The 22,815-nt window shown below is 51.2% G+C and overlaps 1 protein-coding gene across 1 annotated transcript in view; it reads right to left on the bottom strand.

Moving 5' to 3' along the window:
- The window catches only part of NKD1 (NKD inhibitor of WNT signaling pathway 1), a 100,616-nt gene extending 87,042 nt beyond the window's left edge, over positions 1-13,574 (bottom strand). The window contains exons 1-3 of the mRNA XM_016929817.4: positions 13,362-13,574; positions 13,185-13,217; positions 12,381-12,514 (exon numbers count right to left, since the gene is read on the bottom strand). Coding sequence (XP_016785306.1) covers positions 12,381-12,514; positions 13,185-13,217; positions 13,362-13,386 — 192 coding nt within the window. The 5' untranslated portion in view covers positions 13,387-13,574. The remainder of the gene's footprint in view (positions 1-12,380; positions 12,515-13,184; positions 13,218-13,361) is intronic.
- Positions 13,575-22,815: the final 9,241 nt, after the last annotated feature.

The raw sequence follows: 22,815 nt of genomic DNA, 5'->3' as shown, positions 1-22,815 counted from the left end.
TCTCAGTCCTTTTCTATAACTCCACTCTCTCTGCAAGAGACCACCTACTCTCCGGTAGACTGTGTGGATGGCCCCCAGTGAATCCCACTTCCCAGTATTTATGCCCCTGTGTAGTTCCTTCCCCTAAATCTAGGCTGGACCTGTGACTTGCTTTAATGAAGAGAATGTGTTGTTGCTAATTCCAGGCCTAAACCTTAAAAAGTCCTGGCCGTTTTTGCTTCTATACTCTTGGGAAAGACAGCCACCATGTAAATCTGATTACCCTGAGACTGCCATACTGTGAGGAAGCCCAAGCTACTCATGAGGTGAGGCCAACTAGAAGAGAACTGAAGCCCCAGACATGTCACTCATTTGGAGCTGCTGCAGTCAGACCCTTGCTGTTAGAGCCACCCTAACTGTGCTACATGGAGCCACAGACAAGTTGACCCTCCCAGGCTCGGTCCAAAGTGCATACTCTTAAGCAAGTCACAAAGTGATCAAGTCACTAATTTTTGGACCTTTTTTTTTTTTTTTTTTTTTTTTTACAGCAGTAGAAACAAAGCCTTCTCCTTTCCTTTAATGCATTTTTGAGAGGAGGAAGCAGAAGGCTGGAGAGGTCATAATAGATACCTCATAGCTAAGCTGGAGGCACCCCCAGGCTCAGGGTTCCCAGCGCAGCATTGTGTCCAACCCCTGACGACTCAGCCATGTCTGTGTTTCTCCTGGGATGAAGCTGCTGCTGTTGGCTTCTCAGGGGAGAAGCCATGGGGCGCCCCCCCCCATGGGACTGCTCATCCTCTTCATTCCCTAAGCAAAGGGAGTGAGCTAGCAGCAAGCACCCACAGCATCCCTGGGAGCACTGACCCAGGCCCAAAAGTCAACAAACCAAACAGCTCGGAAAGCACAGAGAGGTCAGGAAAGTTGCCCTAGGTCACACTGCTAGTGAGAAGTAGAGCCAGGGCTCAAAACCAGGCATTCAGGCTCAGGGCCTGCACCAGTGACCCACACCAGCGTTTTTCTAATACTCTGATTATGACCTATAGTAAGAATTATATTTTACAATATGCCTCTGCTGTAGATAGATAGATAGATAGATAGATAGATAGATAGATAGATAGATAGATAGATGGAGATATATATGTATGGGTTTGGGTATAGGTGTGTGTAAAGTGTGTGTATACATTTTTTTTTAACTAGAACAAAAAATTACACAAAACAATATTTACTCTTACTATATATAATGTTTTCTCATATTTTTACTCTATTTCATTTTGGTCACTAAATTGATGTCATGAACCATGAATGGGGCTGAGACATACAGTTGAAAAAAAAAAAAAACTCACCTAAACTGATTTAAGATGGCTCTAAAATCACACTGAGTGATCTGAATTTGAATCTTGCTGAAGCAAGATTCCACTTCCAAGTTAAGTGACCTTGGGCAATATGGTTGACTTCTTTAAAGCCTCAGTTTCCCTATGGGTAAGATGGGCATAATAATAACAGCGGCCTCATAACAGTGCTCTGAGAATCCAGCACTATGAACAGTGCTTGGCCCAGAGCCTGGCACACAGCAGACATGCAGCAAGCAGCAGCTACGCTGTTACCACCTCCTCCTCGGGCTGCAGCTCCCAGACTCAGCACGGGGCTATGCACACAGTGGGCAGCTCGCGGGCACACTGAGCCTGCAGCCACTGAGAAAGCAGGCACGTGCCCAGGACCAGCTGAGGCAGTGGGTGCCTTTGGACTTTCCAGGGCAGGGAGCAAGCAGAGAAAGTCCCCAGTGCCCGCTGAAAAGGCAACTTTGTTCCTGGATTATAGTAGTTCTCTTCAATCATCTTTTTGCCTTTGAAGGGGGAAAGAAGGGTAAAACAACAAAGTCAGGGTCAAAAACTGTCCTGGAACAAGGCTCCCTCTGGAAACCAGGCATGGAATGGGCATGGCACCACACACCAGCACCCCCAAACCCACTCAGTGGAGCCACCGCAAGCCGAGGCCTCTGAGTGAGGGGCCCACCAGCCCACGCAGCCTTCTGAAGTTAGAAAAACATCCTCCGGCCTGAGCCCATTAGGGAGGCTGTGGCCTGAGGGAAGACAGCCCCATCCTGCTAACAGGGTCCTTTTATGCTCTGCCTCTCCCCTCCCCAGGGCCCCAGCTCTATGCTCAAGGCCAGAAGGCTTGGGCAGCCCAGCAGGCCAGCCAATCCGCTCCAGGGTGACACTATTTCTTGTGACTGAGAGGTTCTCCTCCCTACCTCTTCCAACCTGACCAGAGAGCTGGAGTCCACAGACACCAGTAACACTTCATGGAAGACTTGCGGCAAGGAGACAAGGCCTCATGACGGGATGCAACATACAGTGGTACCACCCAGCCCAGCAGGCACTGCCCACTCCCTGCTGCTGCACCACATAGTTCTGCTCTAACACCTCAGAGACTGGAATGTGGTTCCAAGTCAGACACCGAGAAGGAGGCTGAAGACTTTCTCTGTGCACCAACCCTGCATGCCTCTTGCCCTTTGCACATCCCGTGCCTTCTGCCTGGAATACTTTTAATAAACCTTTCCCCACCTAGCTATTTCCTATTTATTCTTTGGGTCTTAACGACTTACGCATCACTCCCTAATCTGAAGTAGAATCCTCCATTATTCTCCTTCCCCATCCTTTTCCTTCACTGCACTTAGCACACTGGTACCACACTGAGCACACATCCAGGTGATCACTAGCAAACAACACTGGCAAGCTGCGAAAGAAGGGGTGACATCTCCTTTATTCTTTAACTTGCTGAAATGAACCCATTTCTACCCTTAAAACAACCCAATGAGGTAGGAACCATTACTCTACCCATTCCACAGATGTGAAAACTGAGAATCAGAGATGAGCCATCACTTGGCCCAAGGCCACCGAGCTGGGGAGAAGTGCAGCTGGGACTCAGACCCAGGAAGTCTGATTCTGCAAGTTCTAAGCACACCTCTGGCCCCTTCTATGGGCACATGCTGGTCTTCAGCATAAAGTCTCCCAGCCCACATCTTTGTTTTGTTGTTTGTTTGTTTGTTTGTTTGTTTGAGACAGAGTTTCACTCTTGTCACCCAGGCTGGAGTGCAATGGCACGATCTTGGCTCACTGCAACCTCCATCTCCCGGGTTCAAGGAATTCTCCTGCTTCAGCCTCCCAAGTAGCTGGGATTACAGGCGCCTGCCACCATGCCCGGCTATTTTTTTTTTTTCTTTCTTTTCTTTTTTTTTTTTTTTTTTGTATTTTTAGCAGAGACGGGGTTTTGTCATGTTGGCCAGGCTGGTCTCAAACTCCTGACCTCAGGTGATCCACCAACCTCGGCCTCCCATCCCAGCCCACATCTTTACTTACCCTTCCTGTGCCTCCCACATTGCTCTCCCACCAGACTGAAATACACTGTGCACAGCTTCCTGGCAATGAGCCTTTGCTTGGCCTGCACTCTCTGCCTTGGATGCAACCTGCATCCAGCTCTCCCTGGCTGGGCTAGTGACTCTAATTTGCTGGGCCTGCCTCCTCATCTATGCGATAGCGGAATAATACCTAAGGCAGTTGTGAGGATTCTACAAGAGAATGCATGGAAAGTATTAGGCACAATGTTTAGTGCATATGATACTCACTCGTGTGTCCTTTTATGTAGAGAAGCTAACATACTGCTTCTCTACCACCACCACCATCAGAATCTTAAAGGTCTAAATCAGCAAACACAAGCCAGTGTACTACAGGCCAAATCCAGTCGTCTGAGTCACCCAAAGAAGGTGTTTTCGAAAAATTTTAATTGGTTAACAATAATTTTTTAAATTGGAAAAGTTTCACATAAAAATTCAGACAGCTGGATTTTCTTAATGATCAGCCCATGTGGCAACACCAGGGCCATATTCCCACATGGCAGTGATTGGCTGGGGTTGAGTGGCACTGCCCCCTTGAGGCAGGGTGTGTGTTCCCCGGGGGGGCACCCCGGTTCCCACCCCTCTCAGATGTCTCCCACTGAGCCTGTGGCATTCATTCATATGACCTCTCTGGCCCCTGTAGGTCCTTAAGTTTCTAACCCCTGATCTCAGTCTTACCATTCTTCAAATCCCTACTCACATGCCCACTTCCTTCAAAAAAACCCTCCCCAACCTCCACAGCCCTGTGCTTCCCTTACGGTTTTATAACTTTAACAGTTAACTTGCACTGAGTACCTCATGCAAAGATCCAAAGTAAAATATTAGCCTATCAAATGCGGTCACATTTAAAAGAATAATCTATCATGACAAAGAATTTCGGAGGGCCAAGAAGGCTGCACTAAGAAATCCAGCAATGTAAATCAAGCATACAAATCACACACCACATTAGCAAAGAATGATCCATTCCATCTGCATCCCAACAGCATGTGACAAAATTCAATAATTATTCCTGATTTTACAAAGCTCAGAAAGCCAGGAGTTGAAGGAAGCTTTCTTAAACAAAAAGTATCATACTTGGTAGTTATTAAACAGAGTATGAGATTCTAACCAATGCAATGAGATTCTAACCAATGCAATAAGAGAAGAAAAATCGATGAAAGGCCATGGGGAGAGCTTAGTTCCACTCTCACAGAGGCAAGAACTATGTCCTAGTCCTCACAATTTCCACAACACCCTAAGCACAGCACGTGGGATAGATAAAGCAGTCAAATATTTGTGGAATGAATAACACCCCAGATGAGTTCTGATCCCTGGTACATGTTCTCAAAACATCCAGTACTTTTTGGAGGCACATATCACAACTTAAATTGCACAACTTGTTTATGAAAATATTTCTGTTTTCCTACAAGATGGTAAGTTCCATGAAATCAAGGCCTTCACTCTAGGTACCAAGCACAGGTGTCCCTGGCCTAAAGCAGGTACTCAATGCCCGCTCCAAGAGACATGAGGGCCTACTGGAGGGTGCAGGGTGGGAGGAGGCTGAAGATCTAAAACTACCTGTTGGGTACTGTGCTTATTACCTGGGGGATGAAATAACCTGCACACGAAACTCCCATGACACACAATTTACCTGTATAACAAACCTGTACATGTACCTTGAACCTAAAATAAAAGTTAAAATATATATATAAGGCTGGGCACAGTGGTTCATGCCTGCAATCCCAGCACTTTGGGAGGCCAAGGCAGGAGGATCATTTGAGGCCAGGAGTTTAAGGCCAGCCTGGGCAACACAGTGAGTCCCTGTCTCCAAATTAAAAAAAAAAAAAAAAAAAACCCTACTGCAGATGCATGAATGAATGCACTCAATAGATAGTGCTAAATTATCATGATTTTATTCTACTTCTCAGCTGGAGAATCTGAAGCCCAGGCAGGGAGCCTTTGGCTGAGGCCACACCAATGTGAAGCCCTCTCAGTACCCTGGTGTCCTCTGAAAGGCGTCGGCCACACGCACACGCCACAGCCCATGTGACTTAACAAGTAAGGAAAGCAAAGCCCAGACCCATGCCTCAGAGCCCTCTAAACAAACACATCCAGGACCCACCCCGGCGGGCCAAGCCGCCACTGCTCTGAGGCTGGGGATGACTTCAGTGCGGAGACCTGAGGCTTTCCTCCCAGAGCCCCACGACTGGTGCCCACAAGGCTAAACAGCTCCCTTCTGCCTTCCCAGGAAGCTATCAAAGAATTACTTATGTCTCTGGAAGTGCTTGTTTAGAAAAGGTTCTCCACCCCACCTGGGCTTGGCAGGAGCGCAGCATCACCAGGCTGCCCTTTGGAGCTGCTCAGGCTTGCCTCCAGCCCCTGGAGGAGCTCAGCCATCTTTCACGCGGAGAGTCGAAGCCATGAAGCAGCGGGAAGCTTCCCAGGATAAACGGAGCAGGGTGACATCAAAGTCCTCCTTCCAGATTAAACAACTGAGGCCTTCAACTCTCGCTTGCGTTCCTTCCAGGATATTCTGGGCTCCTGCCTCAGTTCTCCCTCCGATGGAATGGCAGATATTTTGTTTGTGAGAGACTGAATTTTTTCCTTCCTCAGGGAGAGGGTTGGGGGGGAAGGGACGTGGGGAGGGAGAGGAAGAGAAAGAACGTCTGTGAGAGACAAGAGCGGCAAAAAGAACACGTGTGAGTGGGCAAGAGAGAGGGAAGGCAGGGAGGCAGCCAGAAGTGCCTGGTTTGGAATCCAACAAGTGATGTGAAAAGTCCAAAAGTGTCTAAATCCAAGCATCTTGTGATTCACAGCCATGGGGCTGCAGGACCCCCCAGCTCACCAGTACCGGGGGGCTGCACATCCTGTCTCGGACAGCCCTGCTCAGCCCACATGGGGGACCCTCTTTCCATAGGCACAGGCGCGCTGCAGTTCTGGGGCATGATTAGCTCTCTCTGGGGTTTGCTGGTCACTCCCTCTTGTTCCCTGGTCCCTGAAGAGCCTCCTTCTTGAGCAGCAACCCCACCCCACAGGTCCCCCGCAGCCCTGACAGCTAAGCTTCCAGCCCTGCAGCTGACCTCCTCCCCCAACACAACAGCAGGGCCACCAACCCCAATAGGCCAGGTTGCGCCCCCAAGGACCTGTCCATGACACAGGGGCAGCACGCTGACTGCCCGCCCTGCTCCACCCAACATACCTGTCCAGAGGGACAGACAGGTAACTCAGATGTGCCAAGAGCCACCAACGCACGAGGCTTTCCACAGACAGTGCCAGGAACCACTTCCAGTTCCCACAGGCTGCAGAGCCATTTGGAGGCCACATTCCCTTCTTGATTACCCGCTTGATTCCACACAGAAGCCTCCCAGAAATCCCCCACCCCATCCTACCAGGGCAGCTTGAGCCTGGGGCCTCGGTCAGCTCTTCCCCCCACCTCCAACTCCTTCCTCCTCTTTCCTCAGCCTCAGCGGCCCATCCTGCCCCCTCCCTCCCAGAGTGCCTCTGTGTGGTCCTAGGAGTGGGCCTGGGTACTCACTGCTGCTTTGTCCCCTTCATCAGACTGGATGCCACAGGAGGGCAGGAACCACATCTCTCTTATTCTCCACTGTATCCCCAGAGCCTGGCCCAGTTAGGGACTTATTAATTCATAATTAATAACGAGGCCAAGTGTGGTGGCTCACATGTGTAATCCTAGCACTTTGGGAGGCTGATGTGGGAGGATGGTTTGAGGCCAGGAGTTCAATCCAGCCTGGGCAACAAAGCAAGACCCGATCTCTACAAAAAATAAAAATAAATTAGCCGGACACAGTGGCGTGCACCTATAGTCCCAGCTACTCAGGAGGCTGAGGCAGGAGGATCACTGTGAGGCCACAGTGAGCTATGACGCCACTGCACCCCAGCCTGGGTGGCAGAGTGAAACTATGTGTCTAAAAAATAATAATAATAAACAAAGAATTATTGATAATAATTTATACTAATTCATTAAGCTGAGTGCCTAAAAGAAAAAGCCTGGTTCCACCCTTCCACTCCAGACAGAAGGACCTGGGAAAAGATGGAATTTGGAAGCAGGAATTAAAGGAAAGAAGCTGACCAGGGAAGAGGAGCTGGGGAAAAAGGAGGCAGGGAGGGTGACCTAATCTATCTTCATTTCTTTCTTCTTTTTTTGCTGCTGACAGTTCAGCCTTGATGTTTCATGCCCTCACGGGGACAGTTTGATCCCAGAGTGTACCTGAGCTTCCTGGTACAAACAACAACACTGTCCATCGATCCATCCATCCCCACCTTCCAACATCCCCACTGGGCGAGCAGAGGAAACATCCCCTGAGTTCTAGAACCTTGCAGGACCCACAGCAGGTGCCTCCTGGATTTGATTTCCCCCAGGTTTCCTACAAAAATGTGAATGAAGAGGGTGCTCTTGGGCTCTAGAGAACAGAAGGCATGCACAGTCCGGCTCAGGGGCATCCAGCCTCCTTCCCCAAGAAGAAAAGTCTCAAAGTGAGGACAAGACACTCCTCGAAGCCTCTACTGGAGACCACATCACAAAGACCCATTAAAGCGCTAAGAAGATGACACCCATGGCCGCCACCCATCCATCCTGAGGGACCTATGGAAAACCAGAAGGTCCCCCCACTCCCCAGCACTCTGCCCAGCCCAAGCTCTCCCAGCCTCTGCCTCCCATCCCCCAGGAGGAAAGACAGTGCCCAGGCTGGGCCAGGCAGCTGGCCCTGGTGCCCCTGAGCAGAGGGGACCCTCCCTGGAGAACTCGAAAATGCCAGTGAACAAGGCCCAAACACCTCCACCCTGAGTCCTTCTCCAGCCTTAAAGCAAATCATCTTTTAATCCTGAAACACCAAATATTTAATTTATGCTCTACCTCAAATGTCAAGCCCACCTCCCAGCACATAGCTTTGAAATCACGTAAAGAAGCCTAACACTTTCCATATGGCAAAGACATGGGGCCTTTTAATTGTGCCAACTGGTATCATTCAAGGGTAATTCCCTTGGAATCCGGCACTCGGGCAACAGCTGGGCCAGCCTCCAATCTCATCACCCAACCCCACACGTCCCCATGGGCTCCAAGTGAGCCTGCACCCTCCTCATCTTCTCCAAATATCAAAATGCACTAGGTACCTCCAGTCAAATTACCAAACTGCCTGGCAGCCGCCTTTGATCCAGAGGCGGGCTTGCCTGCACCACGGCTCTCAGCCTATTTCTTCAGGCAGCTCTGCTGTAAAGGAACAAAAGGGCCAACCGGGGCCGTGGGGAGATTATTTTAAATCTGGTTGTACATATTCACAATCAGCCTGTGAGCATATACAGAGGCACACAGGTCTTCACCAAGTGTTTCCCACCTGATACCTGAGTCCATTGCACTATTTAATCAATCTATTAAGCTTTTTCACTTGTCCATTCTATTTTCCACACCCAGTGTTTCCAATTGGTTTTCTTCTCTAACTGCCTGTTGCTGCTTCATGTTTCCAGCATCCTCCGTTTCTCTCTGAGTTTATGATGCTTATTTTGCTTTCTAATTGTTTAACATGGTGTTCTTTGCCGCGTGTGCTGATCAGTTTATTGCTCCTCTTCCACAGTACTCGTGCGCCTCCCATTTCTCATTCCTTTTCTCCTATGAGTCCATATTCCCTTGGACTTGCTCATGTCCCCATGGAAAGGGCAAAAGCCCAGCCCTTGGCCTGCGTCCCTCCAAGTGAGCCTGCCATGACAGTGGGGGAGGCAGAGAGCCTCTAGCATTCTTATCCCAGCCCTATCACTCCCTGTTTGTAGGCCCCCATCTCCAACCCTACAAATGTCTTCAGTGAATCTCCCAGTAGGTTCCCTTCCTTCCCAGGTTCAACAGTTATAATCCCATCATAACCCGCCAGGGATGAAAATATTATTACACCCATTTTGCAGATGAGCTAATTAAGGTATACAAGGGCAAAATGGTTTGCACAGGTGACAAATCACTAGGACAGAGCCTGACCTCATTTATTTCTGTATTTAAGAGGGCAGGCTTAGTTTAATGCCAGCATGGTCACCCTTTCACATCTCAGGACCCTGCAGGCAACTTGGACTCATCTGGGACATTTCCCAAGCCCCTCAGACCTCATCAGGAAGGAAGAGGGCAAACAGGGGCCACTCCTGCTTCTGCCTGCCCCATGACTGGCTCATCTCGAAGCACCCCCTCTCTGGGAGTTTTGTATGTAGCACCCTCCAGGCGGATGCCCTGGCACAGGGCTTCTCTACAAATGGCTTCTCCTAGAAAGTGCTCCAGAAAGGGAGAAACACACAGTCCACACCAGCGGGCTGTCAACACTACAAGGTTATGGGGAGGATTAAGATAATGTAAGCAAAGTGCTTGACACATATAGGCACTTAATAAATACTAGTTATCATTGCAATAACAATAATACTAGTTGGATGAGCCACTGTGTCTCCAGCCACTTAGTTGACAGGCCACGTAAAGGACTAGAAGCAGAGACTAGCCCCAAAACAGGCCTGGGGTTGGTGGGAGGACCTCTGCCAGCCCTTGGAAACCAGCAGACTTTGGAGCCCACGCCCTCCTACATCCTGATGATATCATGGAAGAACCTACCAGCTACCCCTTCGGCACCAGAGGGAATCAGGGAAATGAACTAGCCTGAGGGTTGCCCATTGCTGTCCTGTTCAATATCTTAGTGCTTCCCAAACTTGGGGCATTCCGTTCCCACATTCACAATTTTGACCACTTGTACTTAATATTTTTCTCTGAATGGACTTCACGTTAGACTCTTTTTTAACTTAGCTTCATCCTAAGCAATAAAATCTGCAAAATCATGGGTTTGATGTCCTAGTTATTTTTTTTTTTTCTGGTAAAAAAAAAAAGATAACTATTAAGATTTAAAATGCTCCCCCAGATTCCACCTGAAATCACCTGGAGGATGCCTGGAGTGCTGTTCCACACCCTGGGCTCCCCCTGAAGTTCTGACTCCTTATCCCTACCTCTGCAGACACACTGGCTGGGCCATCTGGGGCCAAGGTTGGTGAAAACCCAGGCGTCTGGGTCCCCAGCAGCAAGAACAACTCCCAAGGAGACAGAGGCCGGCCCCCTGCATAACAACTTTGATGGCTGGGGCCCACCCTCCAACCACCTGACACATGTCACGCCAACGGCTCTGAGCCTCACATCTTCAAATGTACTTTGAACAAACATTAATGACCTCTCAGCGTTTCTCTGAGAGAGGCGGTGAGGGAGGGAGGGGGACAGGCACCATCCCATGCTGTCCTCAGCTCGGGGAAGAAACTAGGCAACAGAATTCCGTGACTTCACCAAAGCCACAGACTTAAGCTGGGGCCCCCTCCCCACCCTCCCTCACTTCCCCCAATGGCAACTTTTACTGGCCTGCATTCCTCTCGCTGGGAACACTACTATTTAATTAAAAACGACAGACTTTTGTTTTCCTCTCCCTCTTTCCTCCTCCCTCCCATCCTCCCAGACTGGATGCCAAGGAGACCCACCAAAAACATGCGGGTAACATTTGTTATGGCTTTGAAGATAAAAGTCAATTGAAGTAAGCCCTCGCTGTATTTCAAGTTTTCCCTCTAGCATGGAGCAAGCTGCCTGGCAGTTTAGAAAAAAAAGAAAAAGAAAAAGGAGGGACTGCAAATAAATGTCATTCTGCAGGAATACTTTGTAAAAATAAACCGGCTGAAAAAACCCAAAACTTGATTAATGGAAATCCACTCAGTTGGCCTCTGTCTGGAGCTGTAAATGCATTTGTTCATACGGCTAAATTAGACCATTTTCGTTGGCCTTTAAATAAATAAGTAGATCAAAAACTAGAAAGGGCAGGGGAAGAAGGGGAGGTTTGTAGTTCTGTTTTTAAAGGGCCCCAACTGCAGTGCCCCCCACCCACCAAGATTTGACCTTTACTAGGGGACAGCAGCTCCAAGTCTGACCCGGCCAACAGAAGACAGAGAAGCCCCCAGCTAAGCAGTGGCGGTGGAGGAGGACAGGGGAGCTTCTCCTAGGCCCAGAGGTTATTTCATCCACACACAGGAACTGACTTTATCCACAGGTCCACCTCCTGACACCAGCACTGCAAGCGAGCTGCCAGGTACCACCACCCAAATACAAACACATCTGAAGTCTCCACTGGCCTCTCCCCAGCCCATGGATAAGACCAAAGAACTAACCAGACCTGAGACTCAGTCTATTCCCCCTCTAAGTTAAAAAAAAAAAAAAAAAAAAAATTAAATGTCACATCAAAAAGTTGATTCATCCTTTGATCCTAGGCTTGCGCGAGTTCCACGCAGACTGCCTGAAAGCCCCGTGCAGAGTTCCGGAGCTCACAGGACATCTGTGAACGCCAAGTCCCAGGCCAGGAGCTGGAGCTGGACTCACTCATTCCCATCACACTTAGTGCTCCTCCAGGAACTCCAGCCTCGGAGACACACGGGGTGAAGGCTCAGAGCTCTGCCCAGGCTACAGTGGAATGAGCCCCTCTATCTCATATGCCAAGTAAGGGGTCTTCCAGGTCTCAGTCCCCCTAGATCTGCTACCCAGAGGGCCGCCTGCTCTACTGGGGTTCCTGTACAGGTGGTACTGATGAATGCCACAGACAATCAGAACATATTCAGATACTGGGGCCAGCACAGCTCTGCCTTCCACCCAGACACCCCTAATACCCCCTTCTCTCTAGCCCCTACTCCACCTCCACCTTTGAATGCTGGTGGCAGAAACAAGGTAGAAGTCAGAGCAGGCCCCCAAATCCCGCCGGTACAGACACGATTCCCCATCAACTGGACCTTCACCACCTCCCCACCTAGGACCTTTCCCCCAGGCAGCCCTCTGCCTCCAGCTGGGCACTTCGAGGTTCTCCAAGGCATGCGGGCAGAGGGTCGCGTTGGTGGGGCAGGGGGCAGCTGAGAAGAGATTTTCAGACCCAGAAGCCGTGCAGGAAAGTGCTCAAAGTTGGGGTGCATGGGTTTGGGGACCCATCTCTGAGGCTGAAAAGAGGCCAGGAGGTGGGGCAGGGGTGGGGAATCATACCCGGGTGCTTCGGCCTATGGTGCCCGCCAACCGCAGCTGTCGAGGTCCCGAGACACCGCCCGGGCAGCGCTGTCTCCCGATCCACTCCTCGATGCCCTTCCGAGCCCAGGCAGCGCTCACGGCGAAGCTGTCACCTGGGACGGGGACGACATGAAGCCCCTGAGTCTGGCTCCAGGTGCCAAAAGTTACCCCCGCGGAGGGAAGGAGGCGCGGTGGGAGGCGAAGGGCCACGGCACGGGGGCCAGGAGGGGGTTCGCGGGCTGGGGCAGGAGCCGAGAGAGGGACGCGGGTAAGTAAAGGGGGGTTCAGCGAAGCCCTAGGAGCGAGGAGCCAGAAGGGGGCAAGAGGGGTGAGCAGTACCCCAGGAGGACGGGTTTAGGGATCAGACCAGGGAGCGCTGGCAGCCAGGACTGCGGAGGAGAGGGCTGGGGGTCAGGAGAGGGGCCGCAGTAGGTGCAGGAGCCAGGATATCGGGAGAAGGCGCCGGGGGGCAGGAAGAGGGGCAGGGTCTTGCGGGGAGGCGCTTGGGGGTCTGAAGAGAGGGTGCCGTGAGAGCCGAGGGCAGGGACGCGGGAGGGGGAGGGGTTGAGGGTCAGCGGTGGGAGCGCAGGACCGCGGGGAGCGGGTAGGAGGGACAGAGGAGGGGGCGCGAAGGCTGCTCAGTGAGCGGGCTTGGGGGGCCGGTGGCCGGAACTGGGGCTTGGGGGTGGCCCTGGTCATAAGACCTGGCGGGCTGGGCCGTTCTGCCGCGGCCGCGGTGTCCCCCGCGTCCATCCCCGAGGTCTGCGCCCCGCGCGCCCCTACCTTCCGGGCTCTCCCTGCGCTTGCACACGGCGGCTGCAGGCACATCGCGAGGCGGCGGCGGCGGCGGCGGCGGCAGCGGCGGCGGCGGGAGAAGGAAAGAAAGGAAGGGAGAGAGTTAGCGACCGCGGCGGCGACGGCGGCGGGGCCCGGGGCGAGCGCGCGGGCGGGGGCACTGACCCGGCTTGGAGTGAAGTTTCCCCATGCTGGGGCTGCGGCGGCCGGGAGCGTCCCTAAGCCATGCGCCCGGCCGCGGGCCTGGCGCCTCCCCTGGCTCTCCTCCTCCCGGAGCAGCCCCCGAGCCGAACGGAGCCCGAGGCGGCGCCGGGACGCGCTCCTGCCGCCGTCGCCGCGGCCCGACTGACGCCCGGGAGCGCCGAGCCCCCCGCCCGCCGCCGCGGCCCGCGCCTCCCCGCGCGCCCATTGGCCGGTGCGGCGCATCAAAGGCAAGGCTGGTTGCGGCGGGGGCGGGGCCGGAGGCGGGGCATGGGCGGGGACGAGGGCGGGGCGCTGACGGGAGGGACGGGACACAGTCCGCGCTCCCTGCCGCGGTCTGGGGCCGGGGGCCGAGCACCGGGGCTGGCGACCCGGCGGGGCGGCTTGTCCAGGAGGCGTATTGGGACAGAACAGCCCGGCCATCGCTAACTGTACTGTCACTTCCCTCCGCTCCACGTTCCCTCTAAACGGGCAGGGCGGGACTCGGCGGCTCCAATTTACAGGTGGGGAAACTGAGGTCGGGAGCGGAGACCTTAGCTGCTCAGGTGCAAGCTTCGGCAGCGCTACCTTTTCCCAGTCTTCCCACGACCTACCTTCTGCAGAAAGTGTTCATTACCCGCCCCGTGACCCGCCCCCCACCACCGCACTCCTCTAGTTTCTTATTTGGGGAGTCCAGGAGGAGCCCCCAGCGCACCCCGGGCCAGTGTGGGCCCAGCCCTCTCCAGGCAGCGACAAATGTCCAAAGCGCCCCGTTATCAGCCCATCTCTGGGATCTCCTCGTCCGGGGGGCCCGTGGGTGCCCGCCCGGGTCGGGGCGCGCTGCCAAACTGCGCGGCCTGGAAGGGGGTAACCGCTGAGTCTTTGATCTTCCTTGGTTTCCGCTCCCCGCTGCAGTTCGCCAGACCCAAGGGTTTGTTTGTTTTGTCTGGGGAGGTCTCTGCGGGGAGGTCGCGCGGGGGGAGGGGGATGGTGGCGGTCGACATCAAGGGATTCCACCCCACCTTTGTGGCTCTCAGAACGCCTGCCCCCTTCTGGGGACACTGTGGGTCCGTGTTACGCTCGTCCTGGCACCAGGCAGCTCGGGCGTGGGAAAAGAAAACCCGCAGCTCAGAGTGAGACCAGCCCCGACCTTTGGAGTGAATTACCTGTGCTCAGTTTTGTGATCTGTATAATGGAGGCTCCATTCTGCCCTTTTTGCCGACTCTCTAGAGCAGCACTGCCCAATAGAAATATAATGTGGGCCACATTTGTAATTTTAAATTTTCTTGTCGCCACATCTTTTAGAAGTAAAAAGAAATAGATGAAATATTAATAATATATTTCGCTTAACTCAATACAGTCAGCCCTCCTTATTCACAGGTTCCACATCTGCGGCATCAACCATCTGTGGACTGAAAATATGCAAAAAGAATAATACAGCAAAAATAAAGAATAAAAAACTTTTTAATACAGTATAACAACTATTTACATAACATTTACATTGTATTAGGAATTACAAGGAATCTAGAGATGATTTAAAGTATTCAGAAGGATGTGTGTAGGTTATATGCAAATACTACAGGACATTTTATATAGCGGACTTGACATCTGGGGATTTGGGTATCCTCTAGGATCCTGGAACCAGTCCCCAAAGACACCAAGGGAACACCGTATATCCAAAATGGTATAATTTCAAGATATAATGAGATATTTTACATTCTTTGTATTGCGCTAAGTCTTTAAAATTCAGTGTGTATTTTACACTTAAAACACATCTCAAAGACTAGCCATATTGCAAGTGACCATTTGCACTTGGCTAGTGGCTACTGCATTGGGCAGCATCGCTCTGGAAGATCTACATGTCTCAAAAGGACATTAGGAATTCACAGCCCCCCAGAGTCATAAATCTCTTCATCCAAGTGTCTTACTTTCATGTTCCAAGCTTCCTTTTTTAACACCCTTTTTGGTGGAAACGAAGGCTAATGTTATAAGCAGGTACACTAAAGTCCTGTTGGCCAGGTGGTTTCATCTGAAGAGTGCTGAAACCACAAAAATATATTACTGTTGTCATTTTTATGTTACAATTCTTCATTCAGTACTTCTGATGTGCCAGTCCTCATCCTCCATCATGTGTAGCCCTCGCAACCACTCTCTGATGCAGACTCATACTTGTTCTAGAACGGAGGGAACCTATTCAACTCAGAGAGGTGAACTCACTTGCCCAAGGTCACAAAGTTCATCCATGACCCAATTAGGAACTGAACTCCAATCTGTTGATTTCATTGCCCAGGCTTGTTTTCACTACATCAGGTTGTCCCAACACAGTGCAAAACTAATGTTCCACCACTAGAAAGAGAGTCTTCCATCTGGAAACAAATATGAAGGGCCAGCCATGTGACAACCATTGTTTTAGTCACCTAAGATACATCGGTGAACAAAATAGACAACTGCCACTCTCATCGAACTCCCACTCACCTAGGGGGAAGATAGGCAAGAAACAATAAATGCAATGAATGAGTAAACAGTGTAGTAAGTTACACCAGGGGTAACAGGCCATTTTTCTTTCTTTCCATCCCATAAGGACCTGACAGCAAACAATTTTGCCCTCTAGGGGACACTTGGTAATGCCTGGACGTATCTAGTGGGTAGAGGCCAGGGTTGCTGCTACACATACCACAATGCATAAGGCAGCCCCCCCCACCCTACCAGAACAAATGATCCAGCATCAAATGTGGGTAATGCTGAAGTAAGAACCCCTGAGCTGTAGGAACATGAAAAAGTGGGGCAGAACTGCGGGGGTCAGGTGTAGGAGGGAGGCAGGGGTTTGAGCATCTGAGTCGGAGTGGGCACCCTCTTTCAGACCCCTCAAAAGGCAATGGAATTGGTCTGGAATTCCTGTTTGCCTTTCTCACCCCTCCCTGCTGGTACCAGGGTGCCTCTAAATCAAAGCAAAACTTGGAGCATCCTTTCTCACAGTGCTTAGAAAGTTGGTTACTTTCTTAAACCGGTCCTGGCTTTCTTCTTCCATGAGAAAAAAGTATCCCCTCTTCCCCTTGGGAATTTCTTTTTACAGTTCAAAAAGAGATAAAAGCAAGAACTAAAGCTGCAGTTAGCAGTTTGAGTCTTGCGGGGAGTAAATCCCAAATGTCCAGCCCAGACACAAAGCCCCCCTCCACCTTCACCCTGGTGCCTCCCAGCCCAGCAGGCGCCTGGGACTTCACTGCTATTGGAATCATGATACCCTTACCCGGATCTGGGGTGAGAACCCAAGAGATGGGCCTTGTGGCAAAATGTTAGTCTGTCCAGGTCTCTGAGAAGGGGGTCTCCAGGGGCCACCAGCGTGCTGTCTACCTGGGGTGGCCATTCGACCTCCGAGGGCTTCCCACCCCATAACTCACTGTCTTTTTGTGTGTTTTAATAATTTATCTGGCCCATTTCTTGGGCTGTATACTTGCAGTGACACATCTTTTTCTTTGAAGATTTCCTATCCTTTGGGGGAGGAGAATGGGAAAGGAAGGCAAGGAAGAGATAAGAGAGAGAGATTATAACAGAAACGGGTTTCATGGGGCTTGAGATTTAACAAGGCTGGTTTAGGTGAAATCTGTCAGACATAGAGCTGGGAGATTTAAAAAAAAAAAAAATCCTACATCACCCAAGTTGGCTGCCCTAAAGCTTGTCCCCGAAGTTAAGCCATCTGATCTGGCCCCTTCAAATGCCACTTCCTAAAGGAAGCCCTCCTTGACCTTCCAACCTGAAGGGCTCTTCTCTGCTCTGATTAGCCAAGGTTTCCCTGCCCCCTCCCATCTCCACTTATTTTATGCATGAGGCTAAGTTTCACTCCTGGAGCCAGGGCTCCTTGAGGCCAGGGTTCTTGCCTTACTTGCATCTCTGAATGCAATGCCGAACACAGCACTGCCTATAGCAGGTGCCATCACACCTGCTGTGGAAGGAGACAAACTCTCTCTGCCCAGCCTCAGCCAGGAGCATGTTGTGGTCAATAAGGAGGGAGTACTGCCAATAATACGATCTGGGATATATGAAAGAGAAAATCAGTTCCCAAGTCTCCACTGGTTCCTCCTGGATCCCTGGAGTTGCTTTATTTTATAGTTCCCTGGTGAGTTTTGGCATTGCTAAAGGGCCTGGAAGCCTAGTTTGGGTGAGGAGGGGAAAGTTAGACTACTCTGCATGAGAAAATATCAGGCATTTTGGAGGGAAGGGAAAACAAAGGTCTCAAAGGAAACAGCATGAGAAGAGAGTGATAATGGGGCCTAAGAAGGCACAGCCAGCAAGGTGGGGACTGGCCAATTCACTTTTGGGACAGTGAGCTCTAACATGCGATTGGCAGTGCTCTCTTCTTCCTTTGTTACTCCAAGCCCTCAGCAAAATCCTAGCCACTTCCTGGGTTAGTGGCACAGGACAAAATTAAGGAATCAGAAAGATGACTCCCACAGGTAATTAATGGGGCCAACAGCAATCTTCAGAGTGGAGATACCCTGCAGGAGAAAAGATGGGAGCCAGAGGCAGCCAGGAGGCATCAGGCCTTAGATATGAGATGGAGGAGGCTGGGCTTCCCCAAGAACTAGGGCTGGGGTCTCCAAGCCACTCTGTTTGGATACTAAAGGCAGAGGGAACAGCACATGTAAAGGCCCTGAAGTGGGGACTGCCATGGATGTTTTGGAAACAGCAAAGAGGCCCCTGGCTCTGGAGCAGAGAGAGCATGGTTTGGGAGTAGAGGGGAGAAGATGAGGTTGGAGATGACTGGGCCAAAAGACTGCTGCTTGAGTACAGTCTGGATGTGGGGTTGAATTGAATTGAATTTGTGTACCACCAACTCCTCCTGGGTTCAGGATGTTTGAGCAAGTTTAGAGCACAGGCTTCCCAGGTGAGCCTGGAGGAGAGGGAAAGCCAGCCCAGCCTCCCCATCTCCTTGGCAGGTGCCTTGTTCTCCTCCCAGCCCTGCCTCTCTGCTCTTCTTCACACTGGGCAGAGAAGCTATATTAGTCCATTCTCAGGCTGCTACAAGAACATACCGGAACTGGGCAATTTATAAAGGAAAGAGGTTTAATTGACTCACAGTTCTACATGGCTGGGGAGGCCTCAGGAAACTTACAATCATGACAGAAGGAGAAGCAAACACGTCCCTCTTCACATAGCAGCAGGAGAGAGAGGTGCCGAGCAAAGGGGGAAAAGCCCCTTATAAAACCATCAGATCCTGTGAGAACTCACTATCACAAGAACAGCATGGGATTAACTGCCCTCATGATTCAATTACCTCCACCTGGTCCTGCCCTTGACATATGGGGATCATTACAACTCATGGTGAGATTTGGGTGGGAACACAGAGCCAAACCATATCAGAAGCCTTTCTAGTCATAGCACCAGTCTTTGACTATTCCCAGACTTTGTTAACAAAAGAGCAAAAGAAGCCCCTATCTTTTTAAGCCTTTGTTTTTCAGTTACATGCAGCCAACCAGACCACCACACAGCCTCTCCACCTATAAAATAGAAGGAAGGGTCCAGAAGATTAGCATTTCCCGTAATGGGTTCCCCCGACCACTGGTTTGTGAGATGCTATTATTATGTGCAAGAAAGGACTCCATGAGAAACTTTGGGCAGCCCTAGCTTAGCCAAAAGAAGACAAGTTTTTTCCTGCAGGACTTGTCAGAGCTTTCATTGAGTAGCCAAGCTTTGTGATTCTCTAAATGGAGAGCATCGTCATAAGCAGGGTTTCTTAAACTCACCAGACCAGGAAACCATTTCTGGAAAACAAGTTCATGGAACATGCTTTGGAAAATACTGGACCAGATGACTTTTAAGGTTTCTTCCCATCTGAGATTCCAACTACTGACTCCAGGAGCCTAGACTGGGAGGGTGATAGGAAGGAAAGCTCAGTGAGGGGAGAGCCAGTGTGGAAAGGTTCCCTGAAGGAGACCATCTGCAAGTGTTGATGGTGTGTGTATCATGTGTTTTTGGACATATTTGTCCACTTATAGCCCTCTGTAAGTATTCAGCAAATGAACACTTACTATGCAAGTGCCTCCCATTGGTACACAGTTCTTAAGGCCACAGCTCAAGGAGTGAAGGAAAAGTGGTCACTATAGCAAAGCTCATAGTTAATTTTCCTGTATCACCTGCCTTCCCTTCCAGCTTAGCTTCCTCCTCCTCTTCCTTCTTCCATGGCACAGAACACAGCTTCAAGGTGGCCCCTGCCACCACATTGGTAACACCTGACTCCTTCACCCCTTAGCCAGAGCTGACTGGATGCTTGACCCATTGGCCCAACCCATCAGGATCTCTTTGCAGAATCTGAATGGAGAGGCCAGGGGCCTGCAGTCCACTTCCTGGTGGTCTCTACAGCTGTAGAGCTCCATAGTCCCAGGGGTTGGAGCAGCTTCTTGGGGTCGCTGTGGGCTGAAAAATAAGCAGGAAGAAGCAGGAGTAAGGACCATTAGGGGAAAGCAATGATAGTAAACCCCATGGAGAGAGAGACACAGACAGACTGGTCCCTGACTAACTGTATATGCTGACCTTGGATCCCTCCCTGTGAGACTCTTAATCCCCCTTTCTTGAGCTAGGGTCAAATAGCCTAGAGGAGGGCTCCCTGGAATTTAATGTGCATATGAATTCACTGGGATCTTGTTGAGATGCAGTGTGAGTGGAGCCTGAGAGTCATTTCTCACCAGCTCCCAGGTGAGGCTGATGGTGCTGGTGTATAGACCACACACAGTTGGAGGCTCTAGAAAGTTAAGCCTTCTCAGAAGCAACCAAGGTTACGTAGCTTGCCCTTGCCTCGCATAAGCAGCCGTGCTGGGGAGGAGATGGAGAGGCCAAAGTCAGGGAGGAGGCAACCAAGAAATAAAGGTGGGTGTTTCTCTTTTATTTATCATGTCATTCAGTGAAGATTTGTTGGGCGCCTAATTTACATCAGGCTCTTGTGTCCACAAAACAGACAAAAATGCCATCCTCATGAAGTTTATATTCTCATAGAGGAAGACAGACAATAAATACATAAGTCAGTGAAATATGTGGTGTGTCGATGGGAGAAAAAATTCAAGTGATAAAGAGAAAGAAAAAATACCAGGGCAGGAGCTAATGATTTTAGATAGACAGGTCAGAGAGGATAAGCTTTGTGCAAAGACTTGAAAATGAGGAAGAAACAGAGGGAACAGCATGTGCAAAGGGCCTGAGGTAAGGATATGCCAGGAATGTTTTGGAAACAGCAAAGAGGCCCCTGGCTCTGGAGCAGACAGACCACAGTTTGGGAGTATTGGGGAGAAGATGAGGTTGGAGGTGACGGGGACAGATCATGAGACCCTTATAGGTCTCATCAAAAACTTCAGCTTTCCTGGAGAAAGACAGGAGTTACTAGAAGAGAGTTGTGGCTGGGCATGGTGGCTCATGCCTGTAATCCCAGCACTTTGGGAAGCTGAGGTGGGTTGATCCCTTGCAGCCAGAAGATTGAGGCCAGCCTGGGTAACATGACAAAATCCTGTCTCCACAAAAAATAATTTTAAAAAGTAGCCAGGTATGGTGATGCATGTCTGTATTCCAAGCTACTAGGGAGGCTGAGGTGGGAGGATTGCTGGAGCCCAGGAGGCAGAGGTTGCAGTGAGCTGAGACTGCACCACTGCACTCAAGCCTGGGCAACAGAGTGAGACCCTGTCTCAAAAAAAAGAGAGAGTAGTAACCAGAGCAACTGGGCTGCTGTGTTGAGAATAAGTGTGGGTCACAGGGCTATGGTGGGTCGCCAGGCCTGAGATGATGGCGACTTAGACCAGGTGATGGCAGTGGAGGAGGTAAAAGAAGTTGGACGCTGAATGTATTTTGAAATTAGAGGCAACAGCATTAGCAAATGTATTGGACGTGGAGTGGGAGAGAAACAGAGAAACTAAGGAAGCCGCCAAGATGCGGGGCCTAAGCAACTCCAAGGATGGAGCTGCCGTGAACTGCGATGAGGAAGCCTGCGGGTGGAGCTGGTCTGCCAGGCAAGGAAGAAGAGGAGCTCCATTTGGCACGTTGTTTTGAGACCACCGTTGAGTGTCCTGGCAGTGAGATTGAGTGGCCAGTTGGATCTATGAGCCCAGAGTACAGAAGCAAGCTGCAGGCTGCAGATATGTGCCCAGGCATCATAAGCAGGCAGATGGAATTGAAAGCCCAACACTGGATGTGATGCCCTGGGGAATGACTGTGGACAGAGAACAGAAGAGGGCCAAGGAGAGAGCCCCATGGCCTTGCAAAGATGAGAGGTCTGCAAGTGTCGCAGGCCGCAGACACCCGTGAATTCCGCCTGCCTCCTGCGCATCCCAGCACCACGGCGGCCTCTTGGCTTCTGTTCCCCTCCTAGAAAACCCTCTCTTCCATACCTGCTCGCCACCCCCTCTCCCTGCATCCCATGGCAGGCAGGGTTCCTGGCTCCACATCTGAACTCTCAAAGCACTTCTTTGTTCAAACCAACCCTAGAGATAAATGAGACAATGTGTGTAAAACGCGTAGGGCATCCAGCCGAGGGGACCTCAGCAGATGCTAGCTCTCTCTGATGCCCTGGTTAGAACAGCGTCGCCCTCTCTGCCTCCGCTGAGGTCCTGACCCCAAGTTAATCCTCTCTGCTCCTGCCTCGCATCACACTGTGGCTGGCACACAGTAGGGGCTTTTGAAATGCTTTGCTGTAGGCCTGAAGGGCTGAACACACAGGCCCATCTGGCCAGAGGTGACGCTGCCCCCACGGCTTCCCCTGGCCTTCCCCAGGCCCCCCTCCCACATCATTTTGTTTCTTCTGACTCTGTGCCCAAGACAAGGTCACTGTCACCTTTTCGTTCCAAGAAGCCCTTGCCAGTATCACATCCACCCCTGGCGAGGCCAGGAAGGCAGACGCAGGCTGCTGCTGGCGGAGGGGGTGGGCAGCCACTGTCACCCCTTCCTCTGAAACCACAAGGGACAGGGGTGTTTTCTTCTCCTCTGCAGAACTGAGAATTCTCCATTTGCATCTTCCAGCAGCGAGCCGGGGTACATCCTCCACCTGGCGCCTCTTTTAACATCATTTCTGCGGACTTCTCAGGGTGACAAGTATCTTTGTTTTGAGCCCCGCCTCCAGCCCCTCCTGTTCTCCCTGGATTCTAACTCTCTCGCAGGCTTCCGCCTGCACAAAGGGACCATTGAGAGGCAGGCTGTAGGACGCCGCCTTTGATCTGAGGTTCTAATAACGTGTGTATGTTTGTGTCCCAAAACAGGGCAGCAGCTTCGCTGGCTCACGGAGGCAGGGGGAGGAGGAGAAAGTGGGCAGATCGTTACACTGGAGGCTTGGTCGTGAGCATTGGTTGGCACGTTTGGAAGGCACCCCCACAGATCCTCGTTCCACAGGCAAAGACCCTGGCACGGTCATGATTTGCCAAACCAAGACCTGTGAGGTTAGTGGGATGGCCCGGGCGCTCCATAGAGCCAG

This window comes from Pan troglodytes, chromosome 18 (assembly GCF_028858775.2).
Source record: "Pan troglodytes isolate AG18354 chromosome 18, NHGRI_mPanTro3-v2.0_pri, whole genome shotgun sequence".
Lineage (NCBI taxonomy): Eukaryota > Metazoa > Chordata > Mammalia > Primates > Hominidae > Pan > Pan troglodytes.
This window is presented reverse-complemented; position numbering and strand designations above follow the sequence as displayed.